We start from the raw sequence: 21176 nt of genomic DNA, 5'->3' as shown, positions 1-21176 counted from the left end.
ACATTTTCTCTCAGTGGAACGAACCTAGATCATGAAAAAGAGAGGTGTCGCCTTACTTACACAGGACATTTAGTTCTCATACTGAAATAAATCAACATCATCTTTACATTTCCCACTAGATGGCAGCAGTAGACACGTCAGAACAACTTCACAGGGCTGCAGGTTCAGGGCCATTCAAGAGTTTAATCTGTGGTGAATATAGGAAGCATTAAATGTTGACCTGACAGTTTACCCACCTCTTTTGGTGGTTCAGATGTAAAAAACAAACAAACAAAAAACTACTTTATTGAATTGATCGTTATGAAATTTGGCACAGATATTCACGGTGCAGAGGTGATGAAGTGACTGCACCGACTTCAGTTACCATCTGACTTTTGATTAAAAACCACTAGAAGGTCGAAGTTTTTGCTTATACAGTAACATATTTTGAAATCTAATATAAACAATATAATAATAGTAAATAATAATGAGTCAATACCTGATCTCCTGACTTCTCCCCTGGTTGACGTTCAGACTTTCTTGTTCCTCTCAGGATGGACTTTTAGTGATGCCTCTAGTTGCTAAACATTTGCATGTTAGCATTGCCATTATAAGGTTGTATGGAGCCATGCTAGCATTAGCATTTTGTTTACAGCGCCGCTGAGGCCCAAATGCAGCTAAAAGGAGCAGGTAGCATAACTTTAGACTCTTGGTCTTGTCAGAGGTTTATTTATCTTTGGAAGAATACTTTAAACTACTCATTCAGTTTACTTAAAAACGTTTAAATCACCAAATTTGAAGATTTATGAATGTTTTTCACACAAACATGAAAAGTTTTGCCCAACAGAGTTTGGACAAGCTCTCCTTCTTTCATGGCTAAAGGTCCAGTGTGCAGAGTTTAGTGACATCTAGTGGTGAGGTTGCAGATTGCAAACAATTAATCACCCCTCCTCTTTCTTCCTCCCTCACCTATGCAAAAGGTCCTCTCTAGAGATAGTTGCTGTGTCTTAATTCAGGGTCTGCATCCTTTGAAGGCTGCATTTGGAGGTCAATTACGTCACAATGCCACACGAAGGTTTGGTTGTCCATTAAAGGCTTCTGCAGAAAAACATGGTGGTTCAACATGGAGGACTTTGTTGAGGAGGATCCACTCCCTCTGCTGATTCTGCAGTAACTTGAAAAACAAGTTTCAGGTGATTGAAACCGAAATTAAGAGTATTGTCTTCTGTCTGCGAAAGGATCCCCCTAAACTGACTCTTTAGGTGGTCAGAGAACCCTCTCACCCTCTTGCATGTGTTAATGCAGGTGGAAAAAAAAATCTGTCCTGCTTCTCATGTTCAACAAAAAAAACCTTTTTTTGCTCTTGTCATCTTCCATCTCTTTCATTTCCTGCTTTGTCCCATCTCTGCCTATAGCTCTTTCCTTCTTCCACTCAAGTGCCTTATTAGCTTTTTTCTGGCGGGGAGATTTGGCAGGACAGGGCCATTTGCTTTCCCTTACAGATGAAAAGACACAGAGATGGGCAGTATTATTGCATTAGTCTGAGCACAGTGAAAGCTCAAATTCATTTAGGCACTATCACATGTCTTTGCTTATCTTGTGTTTTCATTTACAAAGTCCTCTTTCAGTCACTTTGGCTCCGAAGAGCCTGAGAGACCGAGGCGTAAGCTATTATAAGGTTTATTAAGATTATTGATCTGACGCGTGTCTTTTACATCGACCAGCATTCATCGTCCGAAAACTCTCTTCTTTCCATTCCCTGTTACCATGGCAACACGCAGAGATCCTGCAGCGGAGAATGAGGGATGTTTGTTGGCCCGTTCCTGTCTGTCTGGATCACAACACACATGTAAAGTTGAGCACACATCAGGATGGCTGTGTGTGTGTGTGTGTGTGTGTGTGTGTGTGTGTGTGTGTGTGTGTGTGTGTGTGTGGTTTTTTTACAAAAGAGGAGAAGAGCTGAGTTTCCTCTGCAGAAGGACACAGAAAGTGGAGTAGGTTACCTCGCTCCACCCTCGCCTTCCTTCCTCTTGTACAGTTTTGGCTCAGCGAGATCTCGAGGGGACGTGACGCAGCCGCTTTCTTTCTGCTCCCACAACACATTTTTTGCAAAAATCATGACAATGGATTTTCTTATCGGGACAAGATGGTTGCTGGATAAACCCTGAAAAGTCAGCAAATTGAGGCCATGATGCCTTGAATCAAACCTGCTCAGGTGTACTGGGAAGAAACAAAAGTGTGGCTATTTGAGTGTGTTTAATAGTTTAGGGTGGAGTTTTATGACACTAAGGATACCTTATAGAATCAAGTAATTGTTGATTTGGTTTAATATCAATAAGATTTATATACATCATTAAGAGTATATATCTGGTACTTTAACTCATGACTCAAGCTGTTTTCTAACATTGATGCCAGAGTATCAGAGCAAGTTTTCGGCCCTCAGAGAACACAGTCATGATCAAGATCATTTTGCTTTGTTGAGCCTTTCTATTCTAGGCTTTTAAGTACTAGTGCAGTGCCCATTCAAAACATGCAGTTTGGCTCAGATTATCAGGTGCTGTGAGGCGTTCACAGGCCCATTTGGACCTTCCTGATCATTTCAAACATGGTTGATATTTTGAATCTGGGTGATGACATCTGTGCTTTTTTTCCTCGAGTCAGACCACCGCAACCAATCAGAGAGGCATCTTGGAGCGGCTGATGGTGCAACAAAGCAACGGTAAACCCATGTTGACTGCGTTTCCTCACTCATCCAGGCTTGTTTAACCTTCTGCTGTAGTTTTTTTTTTTTGTCACAACAACAACGTGTTTCGACAGCAAGTTCTTGCACCACGTGAATCTCCATTTTGTTTAAGTCTGCTTCCCCGTGAGATCACATAAGATGATCTCAAAATGTATTGAATGTGTGGTGTATCCAAATTGCAACAAATTTGAGAGGGTACTTTGCTGCACCTTGTGTCCTCAGCAACAAACGAAAAGTGTGAAGTACATTTGAATCACAGACAGATGGCGTATTCTTGCTTTAGTTAATAAAGTGAAGCTCGTGTTGGAGCTAGAGGACATCAGGGAGTCACCAAAGTCAAAAGGCGACTGCCACACCACTACAGACAGAAAAATCATAATTAATATTATATATATATAAAGAAAGAGAGGGTTCACTGTCTAGAGGGAAAACTTTATTGAGGGTTTTTGCTCCGTCGTCCAGTTCAAATGTAAGAACATGAAAAAGACAAATGCTCTATGGAAGGCACCGACACAATAACAGCCAGAGAGATGGCTGACTCCATCACTGTGTTTACACACCAGCAGCAGCAGCAGCAGCACCCAAACTAAGGCAGACAATTCATCACAACAGACATGTGCTTTTAACTCGTCGCAGTTTGAACAATACATTATTGTGCAGATTTAGTCACAGTTGAAATTTGTGCACCTATGACTGCATATTTGTTAGTGTTTATGTGCATCTGAATGTGTAACAGCTAGACCTCATCGACCGACTCCTTTCTGTTTCTTTTAAAAGATCAAACTAAAAAAAAAAAAAAAAAGCTTCTTTCGCCCTTCCTCTGCTTTAATTTGTTCCCTCACAGATTATAATTGCCTCAAATGGAAACTTTTGACAACTTTCTGTAGATGCATCTGTCTAAATACAGAATTAGTCTGCCTGTACATCTGACTTGGAGTGAGAGAGGAATACTGGAGAGGTGCAGAAGGTAGCTTACAGTCAAAGAACATGAAATATCTGTCCGCCACATCCCAATTCTTTCTTAACATCTTCAACATACTTTTACACTTAAAGTTTAAATGGTTACTATCTGTTTTGTAGCATTCCGTGACAGAGAAAGCCTTATTTACAGCAGAAACATGTAAATCAGCAACATCCCTTTATCCGACATGTGTTATGCTTCATAGTTTGAAAGAGAGCAGGAGATGAAAAGCAACACAGTAGAGCCAGCAGGACATATAGCAGGAGAAGGTTAGATATTGCAAGTTATGAGTTATAGCATTCACCATGTTTGTTTACACCAGTAGTTACCACAGATAGGCACGACTAATAACAGTAATCGTCCTGACAGTCGTCAGGTACAGCTCGTGTAAATTTGACCGGAAGTGAGTAACACGACCACACTTTGATTCATTCTTTAAACAACAAGTCAATGTCCAGTAAAAAGCCCAGTAAGAAGAGATAATGATCGAGAGATAATACAAAATAAAACACCTATAGTGCTTTGGTGCCATGACTTCCAGTTTATCAGCTTCAACTTCCACCACACATCCATCCAGACAAATTCACAGCTACACACACACACACACACAGGCACTCACACATATGCAAAAAGAAACCCCAGCTACCTACAGTATCTATTAATAGTTTGAAGCATTGTGTCAGACGGGGGGGAGAAGTCCGCCTGTTTCTCAGTACTCCCAGAGGGTGGCGCTGTCCAGGGAGTCGGCACTGGCCTTCAGCCCTCCAGCGTGGTCTCCTTTAAGGTACTTCCCCCCCACGGCAAAAATGGCCATCTTGTTGAGGTCGCAGAACTCGAACAGGAACTGGACAGGCGTGGAGCTGCTGCACACCACCGACGTGTCGTCTCCGACACACCAGTACTTCCCCTGGGAGTCTGGACAGACAGCGCATACTTTCATGGAGCATCACTCACATGCGATGCAAACAGCGCCGGGTGTTATTTTTACATATTCAGAGCGACGGTTTATGTAATCAGAATCGACGCTCACTGCATTTAATATCAGTTGTTATGGTAACGTTAGGGGTGCTGTATAAAAAATAAATGTTTCATGGCTTTTGCTTTTGTTTAGGTTGCTGGTTACACTTCATATAATGGTCCTTTCATAGGCAGAGGTTAACAGGTAATCAGGCCTTTATAAAATGCTTATTAACATTAATAAGACTATGTACGTGTTAATAATAGCATAATAAATGTGTTTTTGTCAGATTATTACACACTTATAAGCACAAAAACATGTTAACAGTTTATAGGAGCTTAAGAACACTAATAAAGCTTTCTCTTAACTCTGTATCAGCATTACAAATACATTTATTGATTAATTTATCGAGCTTACCTTTTATGTCATTGTTAAACCTTTACTAGGCTTCTTTATTAAAGCTGTAACTTGTAAAACAACTGGTGCTCTTTACTAGCTACCGTTAGCTAATTAGCTTACGGCTCAGTAAGCAGTGGAGGAAGTCACGCTCAGCTCAGCTCAGCTCAGCTGGACTTGGCCGCCGGACGAGCGAGTGAACCTCGCCGGACGTTGAACTGGACCTCAGCATGGCCCCTATGACTGACTGAGGTCAGAGGTCATACAGCGTCGTGTGGAGCCAGAATATCTTCACATCTTACTCTTTGAATTGAGGATTTATCTCAACCAAGCCCGGGTGATTGTAAGAGGGCAGACCAAGACTGTGCTGGTGAATTTTGTTTTGTCTATGTCGTTGTATGTTGTGTGTAGGATGAGTTAAGTTTGTCTTAGTTTGGTAAAAGAAAGAAACTTGATATCAGATGGTGTACGGCTATATTTTCCTGGTTAGTGAGGAAAACAGAAGTAAGACTTTTTCCTTTCTTTACATTTTGTTTATTTTGGTCATTTATTACACTAACAGCTGACAAATATATGCCAGCTGAAACTAAAGAGGGCTGTTGGGCAGAGCGGGCCTTGGCTAGCTGGTTAGCATGCAGTTGACATCTCCGCAACACATTACATAGACATCTTTGTCATAATATTAACACTGTAGATTCTTCAGACACCGCTGATGATGTTAGATTAAACGTAAATGTTTCTGCAGCTCCTGAACACAGGAACAATGCCTTACTAAGGTTAATAAATTCTTCATAATGCACTTATTACATTTGTTTTTTTTAATTTAAGAAATGCAGCAAGGGCTCTAGGATCAATGTTAATAAGCATTTTATGAGAGCCTTCGTACCTTTTTATATAATATCATTAGCAATCTGCCTTTTACCTACATCAGAATCATCATCATCATCACCGAGAGGAAAGATGACAGACCCTATTGATTCACTGTTCACCCCTAAGTAGGCTTTTAAATGTCTGACAGTTGTTGATCCATTACAGCCATAATATTGGTCCCATTACATGTTTTTAATATTGATTTTCTCTACAGCACAGCAGAGTAAAACAGGGCTGTGATGAGCACACCAACACGAGAGCAAATAAGGACATATTACAAAGGATACATCTGAAATAAGTCTGTCTTCCAAACAGCAAATTACTTATACTATTGACAGAGAAATCAAGATAACTTTCTGTATATTTGTTTAGTGCACAAACAAACAAAAAAACACCTTTTGACTGCCTGGAGGATAGGAAAATACATTTTTTAATTTATCTGAGGCTGTTTAGCAAATAACATCCTATATTCGCTAAATTCCACACCCACATATTGTAGGATTGAGATTAAATTACTATGTGCGATATGAAAAGAGTTTCTCTTATTGATAAATCCACACAGAATGATCACTGATCAAAGAGAACGCTGTGACTTGTAGTAAATAGGCTAAACATGCAAAGAAGAAGTCTGTAAACTCATCGTCTCCTAAAAAGTTTGCCCACCTTTGAGGGAGTAAGCTCCGTTGTTGAACTCCAGCTGGAAAACGTCGTACGATGCTCGGTTGGAGTCCAGCGTCGCCATTCCAGCTTTACGACCACCGATGAACCCGTGCTCCCCACGGAGGACGATGATCGGACGGTTGATCAGCTTCATCAGGAACTGTTCAGCCTCCCCTGAAGAGACAGGCTGGTTAGGTTCACGTCAAACAGACACAAATGTCAAGATGCTTTCAGGAAAATGGGTCCTTGGTTGGTTGTCTGTCCTCTTTAGGGATGGAGAGAGTACCAAAAGGTGTCCAAGTAACGAAGGAGTGATCATTTAGAATCCTGATTTTTCTACTTATTATCAGGACCTCATGTAATTAGCTATTTTCCACCCCTGCTCCATTTTCTTGAGCTCTCCTCAGTTCAGAAACATCAGCGACTTCACTGACCTGAATTGTCAACAGTAGCAGCGAGCTGCCCGTTCTTCTTAGCGATGACATATTTGCCGTTAGCTGCACGCACACACACGCGACCATCATGCCACTCCAGTTCGAAGAAAGTGTTGGCCGACCTGCGACGAACGTGTCAACAGACTCAATGAACAGACTGTAACGAATGAGTATGTATGACATAAACTGTGTGTGTCATTTTACAATATGTAGTGTGTGTGTGTGTGTGTGTGTGTGTGTTTGGTTACTTGGCCGAGGCAGTGGACTGAAGTCCTCCACTTGGTGTCAGAGTCCAGTATTTTCCAGCAGCGGTTCTGAAGGCGCACTTCCTGTCCTCGCGGCTCATCTCCATCTGGAAGACTTCCTGGTCTCCTTCCTCGCTCTGATTGGCTGACAGGTCCATGCCTAGAAAAAGTGGGGCAGTCTGCTGTCAGCATTCATTTGTCTCTGGAGGTTTTCCTCCTTGTCTGAAACTATCCTACCCTCTAATTCACGAAGGTCCCCAGACAGACTCTTAAAGGGACAGAACATCCTGAACTCTGTGCGCCCAGCTGTTGAAGGTGTGTCTACACAGTTTTGTTGTATGATGATATGCAAGCAGGGGATGTCCTGAAAGTTTTTCAAAACAGGAAGAACATTTTATTTGCAGTTATCAGTAATGAATTCAACATGTCTCCAGCACAAACACACGCAAACTTACAAACCCTTGACCTCCATTACAAATCTCAGCTTTATAGATAAGACAGCTGTGGAGCTCTTTCTACAAAGTTTGGCGATGTCATGCAAATCCATTTAAAAGTTATGCACATTATGGATTTTGACCCATTTGTATAGAATAACTATTTGCTATGTAAAAGTATAGTGAAGTAAAGTCATGCTGAGCAGAGTGACATCACACTCCCTCGCAGTGTGTTATTGCTATTATTATTATCATTATTATTAGTAGTAGTATTGAACTTCTTTGTTTTGGAGCTGATCTGACTGCAGGTGAGCTCAGACCACCGGACCCGCCCCGTCTACAGACACAGCGAGGAAGGTTGTGTGTTTTGATTTATGTGCATCCTTTCACTTGCTTAATGTACTTACATCATCACTAGACATGGTGGAGGCAGACAGTGAGAGGGGAGGTGTGGCCAATACACTGTTCTTTTATTTGGTCTAACATGATGGTGCTGAACTGTGACCACTCATTTTGGCATTTCGGACCTTCAAAGTATGTTTACGGTTCTTGAGGAGTACTGCTGCATGTTAAAAAGTAGTATAAATCCATCTGAAGCTCCAAAAGAAGACGCATGTAATCTGATAAATTATCACATTTCAAATTTTGCACTGCAGGTTGCAGTTAGAGGTTGCAGACAGTAACGCCTCACATTTCCCTCCCAAGAGTGCAGGAAAAACTAAGTGGGCTACAAACAACTCATGAGGTCCTCACTAGTCTCAGTCTTTGGTGTGTCCATTCTGGGCTACTGGCGGAGCAACAAGGCACGTGATTATGCAGGAATGAGAATAAAAACTCAATTTCTGTATATAAACTGAAATCCTGCACACTGGAGCTTTAACACAGCTCTGAAAGAACAACGTTCAAACCACGACTTTAGATTTGTCCCAAATCACCTAAAATAGCTCTAAATTTTTCCACCAGAGATCTCTTACTCTTCATTAAGATGCTGACACAAAAACCTGTTTTTTTTTTTTTTTTTGCACTTGAGCTGCTTCTGCTGCTGCCGCCTCACAAAATGCCTGTGTGTGCCCACACAGAGAGGCATGGGTGGTCCTCCAGTAATGATCACTGAATGTACTTCCAGCGCCGCGCCGCATGTGTGTGTTAACCCCAAAGGCCTTCGCTTCAATGAAACACAGGTCACAAGTCGCTGCCCCACAATGACCTCATTTAAACCAAGATTAACTGGCTTCTTCCACAATCCATCTCTCCTGGAATGCACACACACACACACACACACACACACACACACACACTATATGCCTGCATGCATTAAACCATAAAGACTGCACAGGGACACTACAGTTTGCTGTCAATAATCAGTCCCATGTGCAAAGGCACCGACCGACCGAGAGGCATCAAGACAAAGAGGCTTCATGTGGCCCACAGATCCACATTCAGCAGGACTGTCTGAGTCACACCTCCCTCTCTGCTGCCTGTTTTCTCTGCCTCTCCCCACCATGTTTTTTTTTTCCTCTTCTCTTTTGTCTCCTAAACAAATCCCTCCTCGTCTTTCTGCTCTTTTTTTCCTCCTCAGTCTATTCTGAGATAAAGAATGATGGATAACTGCAGACTGAAGCTGACCCTGGACCGGCAGCAGCCACAATGCAGGGGTAGAATTACTGCAGAAAAATGTTGAGCAAGGCAGGGACTGGCCAGAAAAGAGGGAGGGAGAGGGGGGAGAAAGTGAGAGCATGATAATGAAAAGCACATGGTTTGAGGAAAATGAAGTAACAGGGGTCTCTAATTCTCTTTTCTCTTCACACACACACAGACCAAATCCACGCAACAGCTGCACTGAATGTGAGCCCAGTTATGCAGTGACTTCATGTGAATACTGAATTATGATTATTTATTTCGCCCCCCTCCTCCTCCTCCTCCTCCTCCAGGCTCTGAGTGGCTGCAGCAGAGCCTCACCTTGCCTCGTGGACACGTTCTTCTCGTTGCCTGCAGTCAGCACGACCTGCGCGTGGCTGCGCTCCAGGCCGAACAGTTCGTCCTTCCCCACCCGGGTGCTTTTCCCAGACTTCATCGTGCCGGTGGGGCCCGTGGGCGCCAGGTAGCGGCCGTTGCAGTCGCGGAACGCCACCTTCCCGGAGAGGAACTCCAGCATGTAGCCGGTGTCCTTGTCCGTTTTCGTGGACAGGCTGCCGTCATTGCGCAGGAAGCGGTTGTCGGAGGTCTCCAGGTGGTAGCGCTGGTCCCGGTAGACCAGGGTCACAAGCGAGTCGAACCCCCAGGGAATATCCCGGTTTATTGACACCTCCTGCCGCTCGCCCTGCGCGCTCAGGTGGGCGTAGCGTTTGCGCGCGAAGCTGTACAGGTTGACCTGCGGGTGCACGGCCAGGTGCACGCTCCACTTCTCTGCCGGCGAGGCGGTTTGCGCAAAGCAGGTGATCCGGTCCTCGCTGCCGCCCAGGTACCGGCCGTGGGGCTCGGACTGCAGAGACCACCGCCCGTCCTCGTGCGCGGTGATGACGAAGCGGCAGTCCGTGCCGCGCGTCTCGCTCTCCGCGGTAACGTTGCCGTCTTTGTCCGTGGCGAGGTAGCGGCCCAGGTGGGAGAGCAGGAACACGACGCTGCCGTCCTCCCCGGTCTGCTCCAGGGTCCAGGTCTGCTTCTTCTTCAGGCTGCTGGCCGAGGCGTTGATTTTGAAGCCGAAAGTCTCCGCCGTCAGATACTTCCCCGCGCTGTTGATGAGCCCCAGAGGGATCCGCAGCAAGTCCCCGTCGGCGCCGTTTGCGGACATGATTGCAGTGTGTCAAGAGGAGGAAAGAAAAAAAAAAAAGATGCTCTGTGCTGCTCAGAGACGCGGGTGGACGGACGGAGAGGGAGTGGATGTGGGGGTGTCTGAGGGAGGGACAGAGAGAGAGCGAGAGAGAGAGAGAGAGAGAGAGAGCAGCTCTGACAGATGATGATGATGATGATGATGATGATGAGTGTCCCCTGACTGCAAATCCAGACTGGAGCTGCAGGAGTTGCAGGACTGGGACTTTTGTTCTGTTACAGCAAGAACACGCCCCAGATACAGGCAGAGGAGCTGAGAGGGAGATCACACACACACACACACACACACACACACACACACACACACACACACACACACGCAGAGCCAACACAACTAATAACTAATTTCCATCATAGCCCTATCTCCCCTCCCTCCTGTTCTCCCCCCTCTAATTGAGATCTGCTCGGCCTCAGTTCCACATGGATTGATCCATTCACCGGCTGACAGACCAGCGTTTGTCTCCACGGCTGCGTGTGGGTGTGATGGCTTGGCTATGAGGATACTGAGGGAAAGTTTATCAGGGGAAAGTGAGTGTTCCTGATGCGTGCACAGAGTCCTGACCTCAGCCCAATCCAGGGGCTTTTCAGATGAGCTAGAAGAGATGGAAACACACCGAACCACCCTCCCTCCGCCTCTTCTCCCTCCTCTGTCCACCTTTACTCGCCCCTGGTGGCATCTTGTCATGTCTTTCTCTCACAAACTCTACAGTACACTAATCACATCATATTTAAGCATTGCATTATAGGCCCTGGTAGTATAACACCTTGGAAGAAGCGTGTTGGATTTCTACCTGCAGCAGTGCAGGTGATGAAACAATAGAAACCAGCCGTCAACAGTTGGGTCTCTGTTGCTTCCTGACCTTGTGATTTCACCTGTTTCCGCCTGCTGGTCTGGTCTAGGCCTCCGCTGCCCTCTCCTGTCTGCACACCCACTTTTATCTGCACTGCAGACACTTACTGGCTGCGTGTTCATCTCCTCCTTACACCTAATACAATAATATTAGCAGAGCGAAGCAAATCCCCACGAGGAGCCAGTTTATCCAGCTAAGCCCTTTGAGCCATTCTGATGAATCTGATCATGATGAGTGTTGTACAAATCTGATTAGAGCGTTAAAGAGTCTTTACAAAGTTATCTGCCCCAGTGGAACAACACCAGTGGAGTGGTGCTCCACCAGTGATGGAATATAACTATGTACATTCACTCAACAACTGTACAAAAGCACAATTTTGAGATACTTGTACTTTAGTATCTCCATTGTTCTGCAATTTTATACTTTGACGTCCCTATTTTTTAGAGGCAGATATTGTATTTTTTACTCTATTACAGTTATGTGTTAACTTTAGTAGCTTGTAGAGTCCGACTGATAAAGGATCTTTAAGACCGATACGATAGAAATATTTGGTGATTTAAAAATCCGATACTCCGATATATCGGCTAATATATATATATATATATATATATGGTTATTTGGAGTTATTTATGAGTCTTCACTGAAACAATATGATAATACAATTTAAAAATAAACTTTGTTACAACTGTGTCTACTATATGGTCAAACAACACAAAACCAAACCAACACTTATAATACGGTTGAAGGGTGCTGCGTCCATTTTTTATTTTATTTTTTGAATATTCATTTATCAGTCATTATAAATGCTGATAATGATAGTTTGGAAAATGCCTCATATCAACCCGCTGATAAATCGTTTGGGTTCTAGTTGCTAGTAACTTTGTAGATTCACAGGTTTGTGAGTAACGTAGTCAGGATACAAAAAAGGTAACTGTATTCCAGTGGAGTTACATAAAAAATATGTACTTAGATTACAGACACGTTCTGTAAAAAAGGGGATTACAATTTTAAGCCAGTCTGTAACAACGTTACTGTGAATGTGAAACCATGAACACAAGTTCCCCGTCATATTCTGTAGAGGGTCTGACTTCTGTTGAGCGAACATGACACACATCTCTCCCTTTTTCACCGAAATCCCACACTGAAGGTCACAACAGAAGGTTCCTGAAGCTCGAGGATACTTATTTACATAAGTTTGCACATTGTCGTGAAGTTGACAGTACATGCAAATGCTGCCCTGCACAGCCTTTGGGCTGGTGGTGTGTCAGTCAACTGAAAACAAACAGTGACAGCGCTGATGATTGATTTACCAGCCGTCACATAACAAGTGAAAATGACAAACATTGCCTGGAGAGTTTACAAGCTGTTTGCTTTCAGATCAGTGTGAATTTTATACTTTTTTGGGGATTTTTGGCTGCTATCCTTGGGTTTTGGTACAGCCGGGGACTTATTATCAGTTCTGACATTAAGATGAAATAATGATTCAGTTTGGTTACTTAATAACTGGAATAACTGTCAGTTGCAGCTCTTGCATGTTGTGAACTGGATAATGAAACACAAAAGACGAGTACCAACGAGTACCCGTTTTGACTAAATCCCAGATTAAATTAATAATCTCTGAAGGGAAGACGCAGGTGAAAGTCCAAATCCAGAGGAGATCAGGCTGTTCAATCTTTATTCTCATCAAGGGAGCATACAAAGCACAGTATGAATGTAAAAAAGACATAAAACCTTCACAGTATTTTTGAGAGGAAAAGCTTGACTGTTGATGCAAACAGGTCGGGAGTCTGGACAGCACTGGTGGTTTGGAAAAGGAATCCGCTTCCGTTCAGAGAACCGGATGGTGGACAGAGCATGAAAACTGGGCTGGGTCAGGGCCTGTACAGGAAGGCAAAAAGCGAGGACTGGGCCTGAGCTGCTTGATGCTGCAGACCTCTCATCTCAGACCACATCGCCCCCCTCTGGGCCATCAGAGCACGTCAGCGAGGATGTGGATTTCATGATTTTACAGCAAAATACAACCACACTGATATCAAACCCAAGTACAAACCGACTGACTTTCTGACTGTAATCCTTTTGTTTCTTCCATTTTCGGTTTCCTCACCAGATCCTGCTAGCTCTTTGAGCGGCAGAGAATCTGCCGGGTCACAGATGTCTGTGTAACGACCCCCCCTCCGGATGTCAGTCTGTTACTAAATCACTTCAACTAGTAAAACTAACCGGATTTAAGACTCCACACTTCACGGCTACCACAGGTCTCACTGCTGACCCGGTGTCTCATTCTGAACAGGCTCGGCGTGTCGATGTACGGACAGGTCACATTTTCTAATCACATTTGTGTGTATTTACAAGCTATTTTTCAACTGCAGTCCTCTGACAACATGTTCTGAAACCAGTGAGGTGACAGCTCAAGAAATGCAAACAGGGGAAGTGACATAGATGAAGATATGACAATAATAGCAACAAAAAACAGAAAAATAAAAACAAGAGACCCTGTTTGTATTTACCAAACACAAGGTTGTCCATCAGCTCCAGAATGCCGATGGAAATGTTGACTATTTCATAGTCACGTGTTCTTTCTCTTTCAGCTCAAATGAAAGATACATCCGAACAACAAGCTGATCCTACTTAACGTTAGATCACCAACCAGGCAAAGCAGGCAGGGCTCCAGACCCTCAGACAGCCTGAAGACCCCATGCCTCAAGCCGTAGTTTAGCCACATGATATGCAGGAATGTCTTTTAATTGAGAAACTCCTGGTGATCTCTACAGCAGCCGGAGTTAGTCTTAATACAGCTGTGCTAAACTAAACAGGTTTCACTAACAGTATTTAGGTGTTAAGAGTTCTTACTGCATGTGAGTAACTATTTTAATACATAAAGTGTTTTGGCTGTTTCATGTAAACAGAAAGCATCAGTAGAGAGATGAGGGAGCGAGAAGCACAAGTGAGAAACAAACGGAGGATGTTGTGGTTTGTGGTTGACGTCTTAGCTCCTGACCCACAGGGCGCGACCCTTAGCTGCAGCTTGTGATGAAGCAACAGCTCAAAAGTCTTCATACACATTTCACGCCTTCCAGCAGACTCACAATGCAGTGGGCACAGCGGAGTGCTGTCTGCGCAAACGCAAAACGTCCTTCAGGTTGTACTGTCCCATTCGTGTGTTTTTGTAGCATTTGAAGTATATAATTACCGCCAGGAAGATAATCACAGTAGCACCTACTATTGCTGCAGCTATGTAGTGTTTGGTGTAGTCACCTGCAGAAAGAAAAAGAGGAACAGAGAATATTTTAGATCTGACCGATACCAAACACTAAAACAGTCCCAATGAACTTCCTTCCTGTGTGTTAGAATGAATTATCTACTGATGCGAGAAAGTACAACTGAAAGCAATATTGTTGTTAAGTGGCTCTCTTTCCAGTAATGGTCACAGACTGGGCATGACAAAACTTACGTTTAACTTCCACGTCAAACTTCACAGTGACGTTCCCCTGGTTGTTGCTGACAAAGCAGGTGTACTGCCCTTTATCCTCGGTAGTTGTAGAGTTGATAATGAGAACGCTGCTCTTGGTGGGGGACACACCTGATGGGACCGCCCAAGTGTATGTGGGCCTGGGGTTTCCTACAGCTGAGCAATCCAGTTGTAGAGGGTTTCCCTCTGTGAGAACAGTTAGAGTTGGATGCGACGCCCCCGTGAGATAAGGCTCATCTGTGTGTTGATTGAGTGAGGAAGAAATACAGCACAGCAAAAAGAGAACAATTGTGAAACTTGATCAGATTATAGATTAGATCCAGATAGACAAAATAAGTGTGAAGCAACATTAACAGTCACTTGGATTAAAACCAAATCTGATATATGCATTGAAGTCTTCTTTTTGCTTTATTACTAATATCTTCTACATTTATCCTGATTTCTTCTGGCTGGATAATCATGAAAAAGTTGTGCTGTGCTCAGATGACCTGAACATGAACAATATAAGAGAAGGAAACAATATAAAGGTCTGCAGAGTCAGGGGATGGTCATCTGTGGGTTCATCACCACTTTCACTAGCAGGTAGTCATGTGATCCTCCACAAATATTGATTAGAGCAGCTTTAAATATCTGATCAAACATTTCTTCTATCGCTGCAAATGAGGTCAAAATGATAACAAAACATGTGGTGTTGATTTTGCTGTCAGACTCACAGAAGACAGTTGCAGAGAAGTTACGCTATGGCTCCATTTCTAGTTCAGTTTTTACACCACTACAGGATTTTACACCCCTGACTCCAGGCTATTTCCTATGCTAAGCTAGTTGGTTCATGGCTGAAGCTTTATTTCCATATTGTTTTTAGACTACATTTTGGTGTTTAAACAAAAAAGATATTTAATTAGTGATCTGGTTTGGACAGAGAGGCTAACAATTTCCCCTGATTGCTGTCTTAATGCTAAGCTTAACTAACCAGCCTCTAGGTGTAGCATTATTTCTAGTTCTGTTTTTACACTTTGGTATTTATAAATTAAACAAACAATGTGTATTAATTGGGGATCTTATGGGTTTGACAAAGCTTGGCGAGGTGTTTCCCCTGAATTGAGTCTTTATGCTAAGCTAAGCAAGGGACCAGAACACGGAAACAGAGACCTGAGGAAGACAGAACTGGGCAGTGAGACCAAGCACTGGACAGTGTGGTCGGCTGGACGCGGTGCGGACAGAGATTGGACTAATCAGTAGGCTGCAGCCACGCAGCATTGGACATCAGAGGAAACTTTCTTCTGGACCAAAGCCAAGGAAAAGGAGGTACAGGGTAGTGCTACAATAAAAAAACTACATGGCCACTAAAAATCCCAAAGCATGGTTGTTTGAGTTAACCAAGATATATACGTGTTTTAGAAGGTGACCCTTTAGCCTTTAAAAGCTTTGTGGAGGAGTGCAACTAAAGGGGCTTGTATTTTCTGGAAAAATACACCAGAGGGCGTCCACGAGGCATTGTACAAAGTTGTTTACAACTTTGCACTGCACAACAACAGACAGGCTCTGAAAAGGCTAAAACCCTCCTACAAGAATATTTTGGCAATGAAACAAAGATCACAGCAGCATACATGGAAAAGGTTCTCAACAGGCTTCAAGTCAAGCTCTTGTCAGATATACATATATATATATTCAAGCCACTGAAAGCGGAATGCATATCAAAGGGAATGTGTACCAATGTCTACGATGTCACTCTATTGGATGAATGTCAACAATTTCCCAAAAACAAAGATCGTAAAAAATCGACTTCTTGTCAGAAAAAGGAATTTGCTGACAGGACTAAGAGTCCACAAGCTTCTGAACAACTAGACATGGTTATCAGGTCCAGAATTCTTGTGGAATGCGAAGGAAACATGAATGCACTGCAAGGCAGAGTCCACTATTGATGAAGATGATCCAGAGGTCAAGGAGGAGATCTCTGCAAATGCAATAAGTGTGCAGCACAGGAGTGCAACCAGTCAGCTCAACTGTATCACTCTGATTGGAGGAGATTGAAAACTGTAGTTGCATGGACAGTTAAAGTTAAAAAAAATGCTCTACTCTAGATTTGAGTAAAAAAAATGCCCCTTTGGATTTCAACTACATTATCCGAGAGATGTTGAAAGTTCATCACTCAGGCAGTTCCAGCTGCTGGAGGGATTGTGACTCCCAGGAAGCCAACCACTATTGCTTGTATTGGGTCTGTCAAAAAGTAAATGCCTTTTAGCCTAAGATTTAGTCAGAATTCGTTACGATATTTGGGTCAAAAACTTAATTGAAGTGGGATGAACTCCTCTTTAGCCCTTTACGTTCAACGTCTACAAACATTAAAACAAAACACTTATTTGGTATCCTAAGTTCTGCTGCTAGAACAGCAATTACGTGGAAATGGCTTCAGCCAGACGACCCATCTACAGAGAACTGCTACGACATTATTTATGATTTTTTCGTAATGGAAAGAATCACCTTTGGGATGTGAAGATGTGAAATCAAATAAAGGAAAAAAATAAATAAATAAATAATGGGAAAAAAACTGAAGCAGAAAAAAAATTGAAGCAAATTAAGAAAACAATAGCGTGGAAGTAGATCTCGCTTCCTTCATTCTCCTGCTTGTCTCCATTAAGCACAAATGTGTACTCTTCTTCCAGTCTTTCATTAATTTGCCTTCCCTCTGTGTCAGCGTATCTTTTCTTGAACATGGTCTCAAATTTGACAGCAGTCTCAGACAGGGCTCTTCGCTGGCATTTTTCCCAACGAGCACATGTGCTCTTAAAGTAAAATATCTCAATTTCTATATACAATTTCTCAAATTTACAGTCATTTCATTATTTTCATTCCATTTTGTATCTAATGTGTTGTGTTGTCCAAGTGCATGGTAATATTCACATAAAATAGAGCAAGCAAGTAAAATACAAAAAAAGTGGTGTCTTTTATTTGTCACACTTAGGAACACGGTTTGATGCTGGTTTGGAATCACTGGGCCAGATGACATGGAGCCTATTGAGAAAACGATTATCATTAATGCATTCAGATAAAATAAAGGAAGTACTAAAACACAATAGAAAGAGGTGTGACTTATGCGTCTTCCCACTGCTGCTCCTTCTCCTGCAGCGTCTTCTTGAGACCCTCTGTGGCCTGAATGAGGGATGACTTTTCCTCCTTCCACTGCACCTGACGACCTCGGAACAACCTTGAAAGGACTTGAGAAGAAACCTCAGGCAAGGCAATTCAGAGAGAGATCCCCTCTCCTTGGACGGCTGGGTCTCTGCGCATTTGTTCTCGTAGATTTGTGACAGTTTCACACACCTGAACCAACTGAACTTTTTTTTTTTTAATTAAAGAATTTCTTCTTCAATTAAGGTAGGCTAACCGGAGCACCCGGGGAAAACCAATTGTTGCTCAGGGAGAACAAATGCGTATGTTTAAGTCAGCCTTCTGTCAGCTCCTGAGCGTGGCTCAGGCGAGACAGAATAACCTTCTGTACCATTTCCTCTTCTTCTTGCTCCTGAGATCTTCCAGCTGGGACTTCATGGAGCTTTCTACCTCCTCCCACTCTTGTGCCTTTTCCTGCAGCATCTTCTCGAGACCCTCTGTTGTCTGAATGAGGGATGTCTTTTCCTCCTGCCACTTCACTAGATGACTCTGCAGCTTCTGCTCAACATTTATCAGAGCAGCCGCGAGGGTTTTGTTCTCGCATTTCTGTTCATCCAGCTGAACCTCATAGAGAGCTCTAGATTCCTCTATCTCGTTCAGCAGGGAGTTTTTCTCCTTCTGCCAGTCAAGCTGGACTTGATGGAAAGCCTGAGATCTTTCCACGACCTCCTTTGCTTCCTGTCTCATAGCCTGAATGAGGGATGCATTTTCCTCCTGCCACTCCACCTGACAACTCTCAAACTGCTGCTCAACATTCATCAAAGCGGCCGCGAGGGTTTTGTTCTTGCATTTCTGTTCATTCAGCTGAACCTCATAGAGTGCTCCAGATTCTTCTATCTCCCTCAACAGGCAGTATTTCTCATTGTGCCAGTAGTAGCGCTCAGCCTGCAGACATTCATTTACGCTGTTCAGCTGCAATGTGATCTGCCAGTTTTCCTCACTGTGACCATTCAGCGTGGTGGCTGTTTCCTGCTGCCTGCTGAGGTGCTGAGTCTCCAGGAGTTCTTCTGCTGTTTTAAGGGCAGCTGCGATCTCCCTGGTTTCCTCTCTGTGTTCTTCCAGCTGGACTTGATGGGAAGCCTGGGTTCTTTCTAGAGGCGTCTTAGCCTCTTTCTTTGACAGTTTCTCAAGCAGCTTCGGAGCCTCCAACCACTCAAATACACAATCAACCTCTAGCGGTTCGGCTTTTGTGTGAGCCTCTTCTATGTGTGTCCCTGAGACGGTTTGGATCTCTGACTTCAGATTCTCGAACTGTTTCTTCTCCTGCGATGTGTCTTGAAGGATCTCGCTGTGAAAAGTCTGCACCTCAGGCATCACCTCAGGTTCACCGGACATTTCCAGATCTCTCCTGTCTAGGCTGTTCAAAAGTCTCTTTTTTACCCGACCCCGAGTCCTTCCGCTTCTCCGTTTTCTTTTGTTATCATCCTCGAAGTATTCTCCCTCCTTGCTCATTTTCTCACTCTGTGTACGATCCATTGCGATGGTCTTAGCAGAACTGGCAGATATAAGGTCAGACAACCTACTGAAACCTTTTTCCAACATTCTAAATTCTATGACATCACCGGGGCTTTGAATCAAAGGATTCTCATGCTTTGATGTCATTCTTTCTGCTGCCATAGCAACAACAACAATGTTTGTTTCATTTAACGAAACCTTGCTAGCCATTTGTACACATATGTATAAGTATATATTCAACATTTTGAATTAATTTTTATGAATAAAGAAACTAAACAAACAAACTCTCTTTGTTTTCATGTCTGAATTAACAAACTGACTTTAGATTGCAATGATTGATGACTTCGATGTGACAGAGAAATTCAACGGCACTCATTTTGAAAATCATTAAATGTCCCATATTATGAAAACGTTCTGGCTGCGGTTCGAGTTAGCTTGTATGTGCGTGCTAACCACTTCACATTGGACTGCTTCAGTAATGAGGGTCAGCACAAAGTTGGCTTTGCCTCGACACAGTGCGTTTACATTACAACTTGAGAAAACCAAATTACTGGGTTAGTCCGACTATGATCAGATTTTTAAGATGTATGTGTACACCTTAGTCTGACTAAAATTGGACCGGATCGGATTTCTCATAGTTGGATTAATACACCTAGATTATACGATTGATAGTCGCATTACTCCTGCATGTATATGTTCCATCAGATCGGAGATTTTTTTCCTGGGGCCCTGAACCGGAAATAGACAGACAACAGTGGCGTCTGTCCTCCGAAATAACCGCAAGCAAGAGTACACATATAAACACATAAGCAAGAGAGCCATTGTGCATCTAGTTTGTGTAATCATCATGTACACCATATACTAAATGTACAAAGATGTAGCTTCGTCTTGCTCTCCGTACGCCATCTCTCTCAAACGCCGAGGCAGAGTTTGTTGTTAATGGTGACGTAAAGAGGTCAGCCGGACGTGGCTCTATTACCACTAGTTGAAATGGGTACAGCGCCACCTATCGTACCGGGGTATGACACGCTTCAGCCAGTAATTCGATTTTCTATGGCAATGGCTATGGCTGGAACTATGGCTGTAATCTGACAAAGCTGTGCATGTAAACGTACTGGCTGACCCTTGTAAAAGGATCAGATCCAACCATACCAGACCCAGCAATTGCATCCGAGCCACAGGTCAGTGTCACCGTGGTTTGATAGAATTTACAGTTGCCTACAGGTATGGTGCAGTCAGCTGGAAATTGGTAAACTAGTTAGTTTGAATGATTCCACATGAACCACAGAGGAAAAAGCTCCCTAGGTTAGAGTGAGGTGGCTCTTAAAGGAGCCTTTGTGTTGTCGGTTGAGCGGGTCTCGGGTCACTTTGTAATCTCTCTCTCCATGGATGGTGACCCTCTTGCCCCGCTGACGGTGACCCTTTTGGTGTGGATGGTGTGAAGACGTTTAACTGGTGGACATTTTAATGGATGATTTACAAATATGTAAATAAGACCCAGATCAGGAACCGGTATCTAGCCCAAGCTCTCTAAGAACACAGGGAACAACTTCCCATGAACCTCAGAACAACATTCACTGGTATCCTTTTTACTAGGGGCCTCACGATTCTCCAAATGCTCGAATTGATTCAATTTTCGATTCTAAGATCACGGTTCGATTCGAATCTCGATTTTCACTGTCATTTTTTTCAAGCACAGGTTGCTATGCCATTTTTAGACTAGA

The 21176-nt window shown here is 43.3% G+C and overlaps 2 protein-coding genes and 1 long non-coding RNA gene across 3 annotated transcripts; all 3 read right to left on the bottom strand.

Moving 5' to 3' along the window:
• Positions 1 to 3133: 3133 nt before the first annotated feature.
• On the bottom strand, positions 3134 to 10597 carry LOC119029297 (fascin-like). The gene is made up of 5 exons (XM_037116036.1): positions 9640 to 10597; positions 7250 to 7406; positions 7002 to 7123; positions 6571 to 6741; positions 3134 to 4598 (listed from the first exon to the last, which is right to left on the bottom strand). Exons 1-5 carry the CDS (start codon positions 10469 to 10471, stop codon positions 4393 to 4395), a joined length of 1488 nt encoding a protein of 495 aa, XP_036971931.1. The 5' UTR covers positions 10472 to 10597; the 3' UTR covers positions 3134 to 4392.
• A 2857-nt stretch (positions 10598 to 13454) lies between these two features.
• On the bottom strand, positions 13455 to 15590 carry LOC119022536. Its single transcript, XR_005075969.1, has 3 exons — positions 15543 to 15590; positions 14812 to 15066; positions 13455 to 14615 (listed from the first exon to the last, which is right to left on the bottom strand). It is a non-coding gene; the product is annotated as an uncharacterized LOC119022536 (long non-coding RNA).
• Positions 15591 to 17751: 2161 nt separating this feature from the next.
• On the bottom strand, positions 17752 to 19555 carry LOC119004275 (protein CASP-like). Its single transcript, XM_037071437.1, has 2 exons — positions 17920 to 19555; positions 17752 to 17841 (listed from the first exon to the last, which is right to left on the bottom strand). Exon 1 carries the CDS (start codon positions 19537 to 19539, stop codon positions 18301 to 18303), a length of 1239 nt encoding a protein of 412 aa, XP_036927332.1. The 5' UTR covers positions 19540 to 19555; the 3' UTR covers positions 17752 to 17841; positions 17920 to 18300.
• Positions 19556 to 21176: the final 1621 nt, after the last annotated feature.

The sequence above is a fragment of the Acanthopagrus latus genome, chromosome 1 (assembly GCF_904848185.1).
Source record: "Acanthopagrus latus isolate v.2019 chromosome 1, fAcaLat1.1, whole genome shotgun sequence".
In the NCBI taxonomy this organism is placed as follows: Eukaryota; Metazoa; Chordata; class Actinopteri; order Spariformes; family Sparidae; genus Acanthopagrus; species Acanthopagrus latus.
This window is presented reverse-complemented; position numbering and strand designations above follow the sequence as displayed.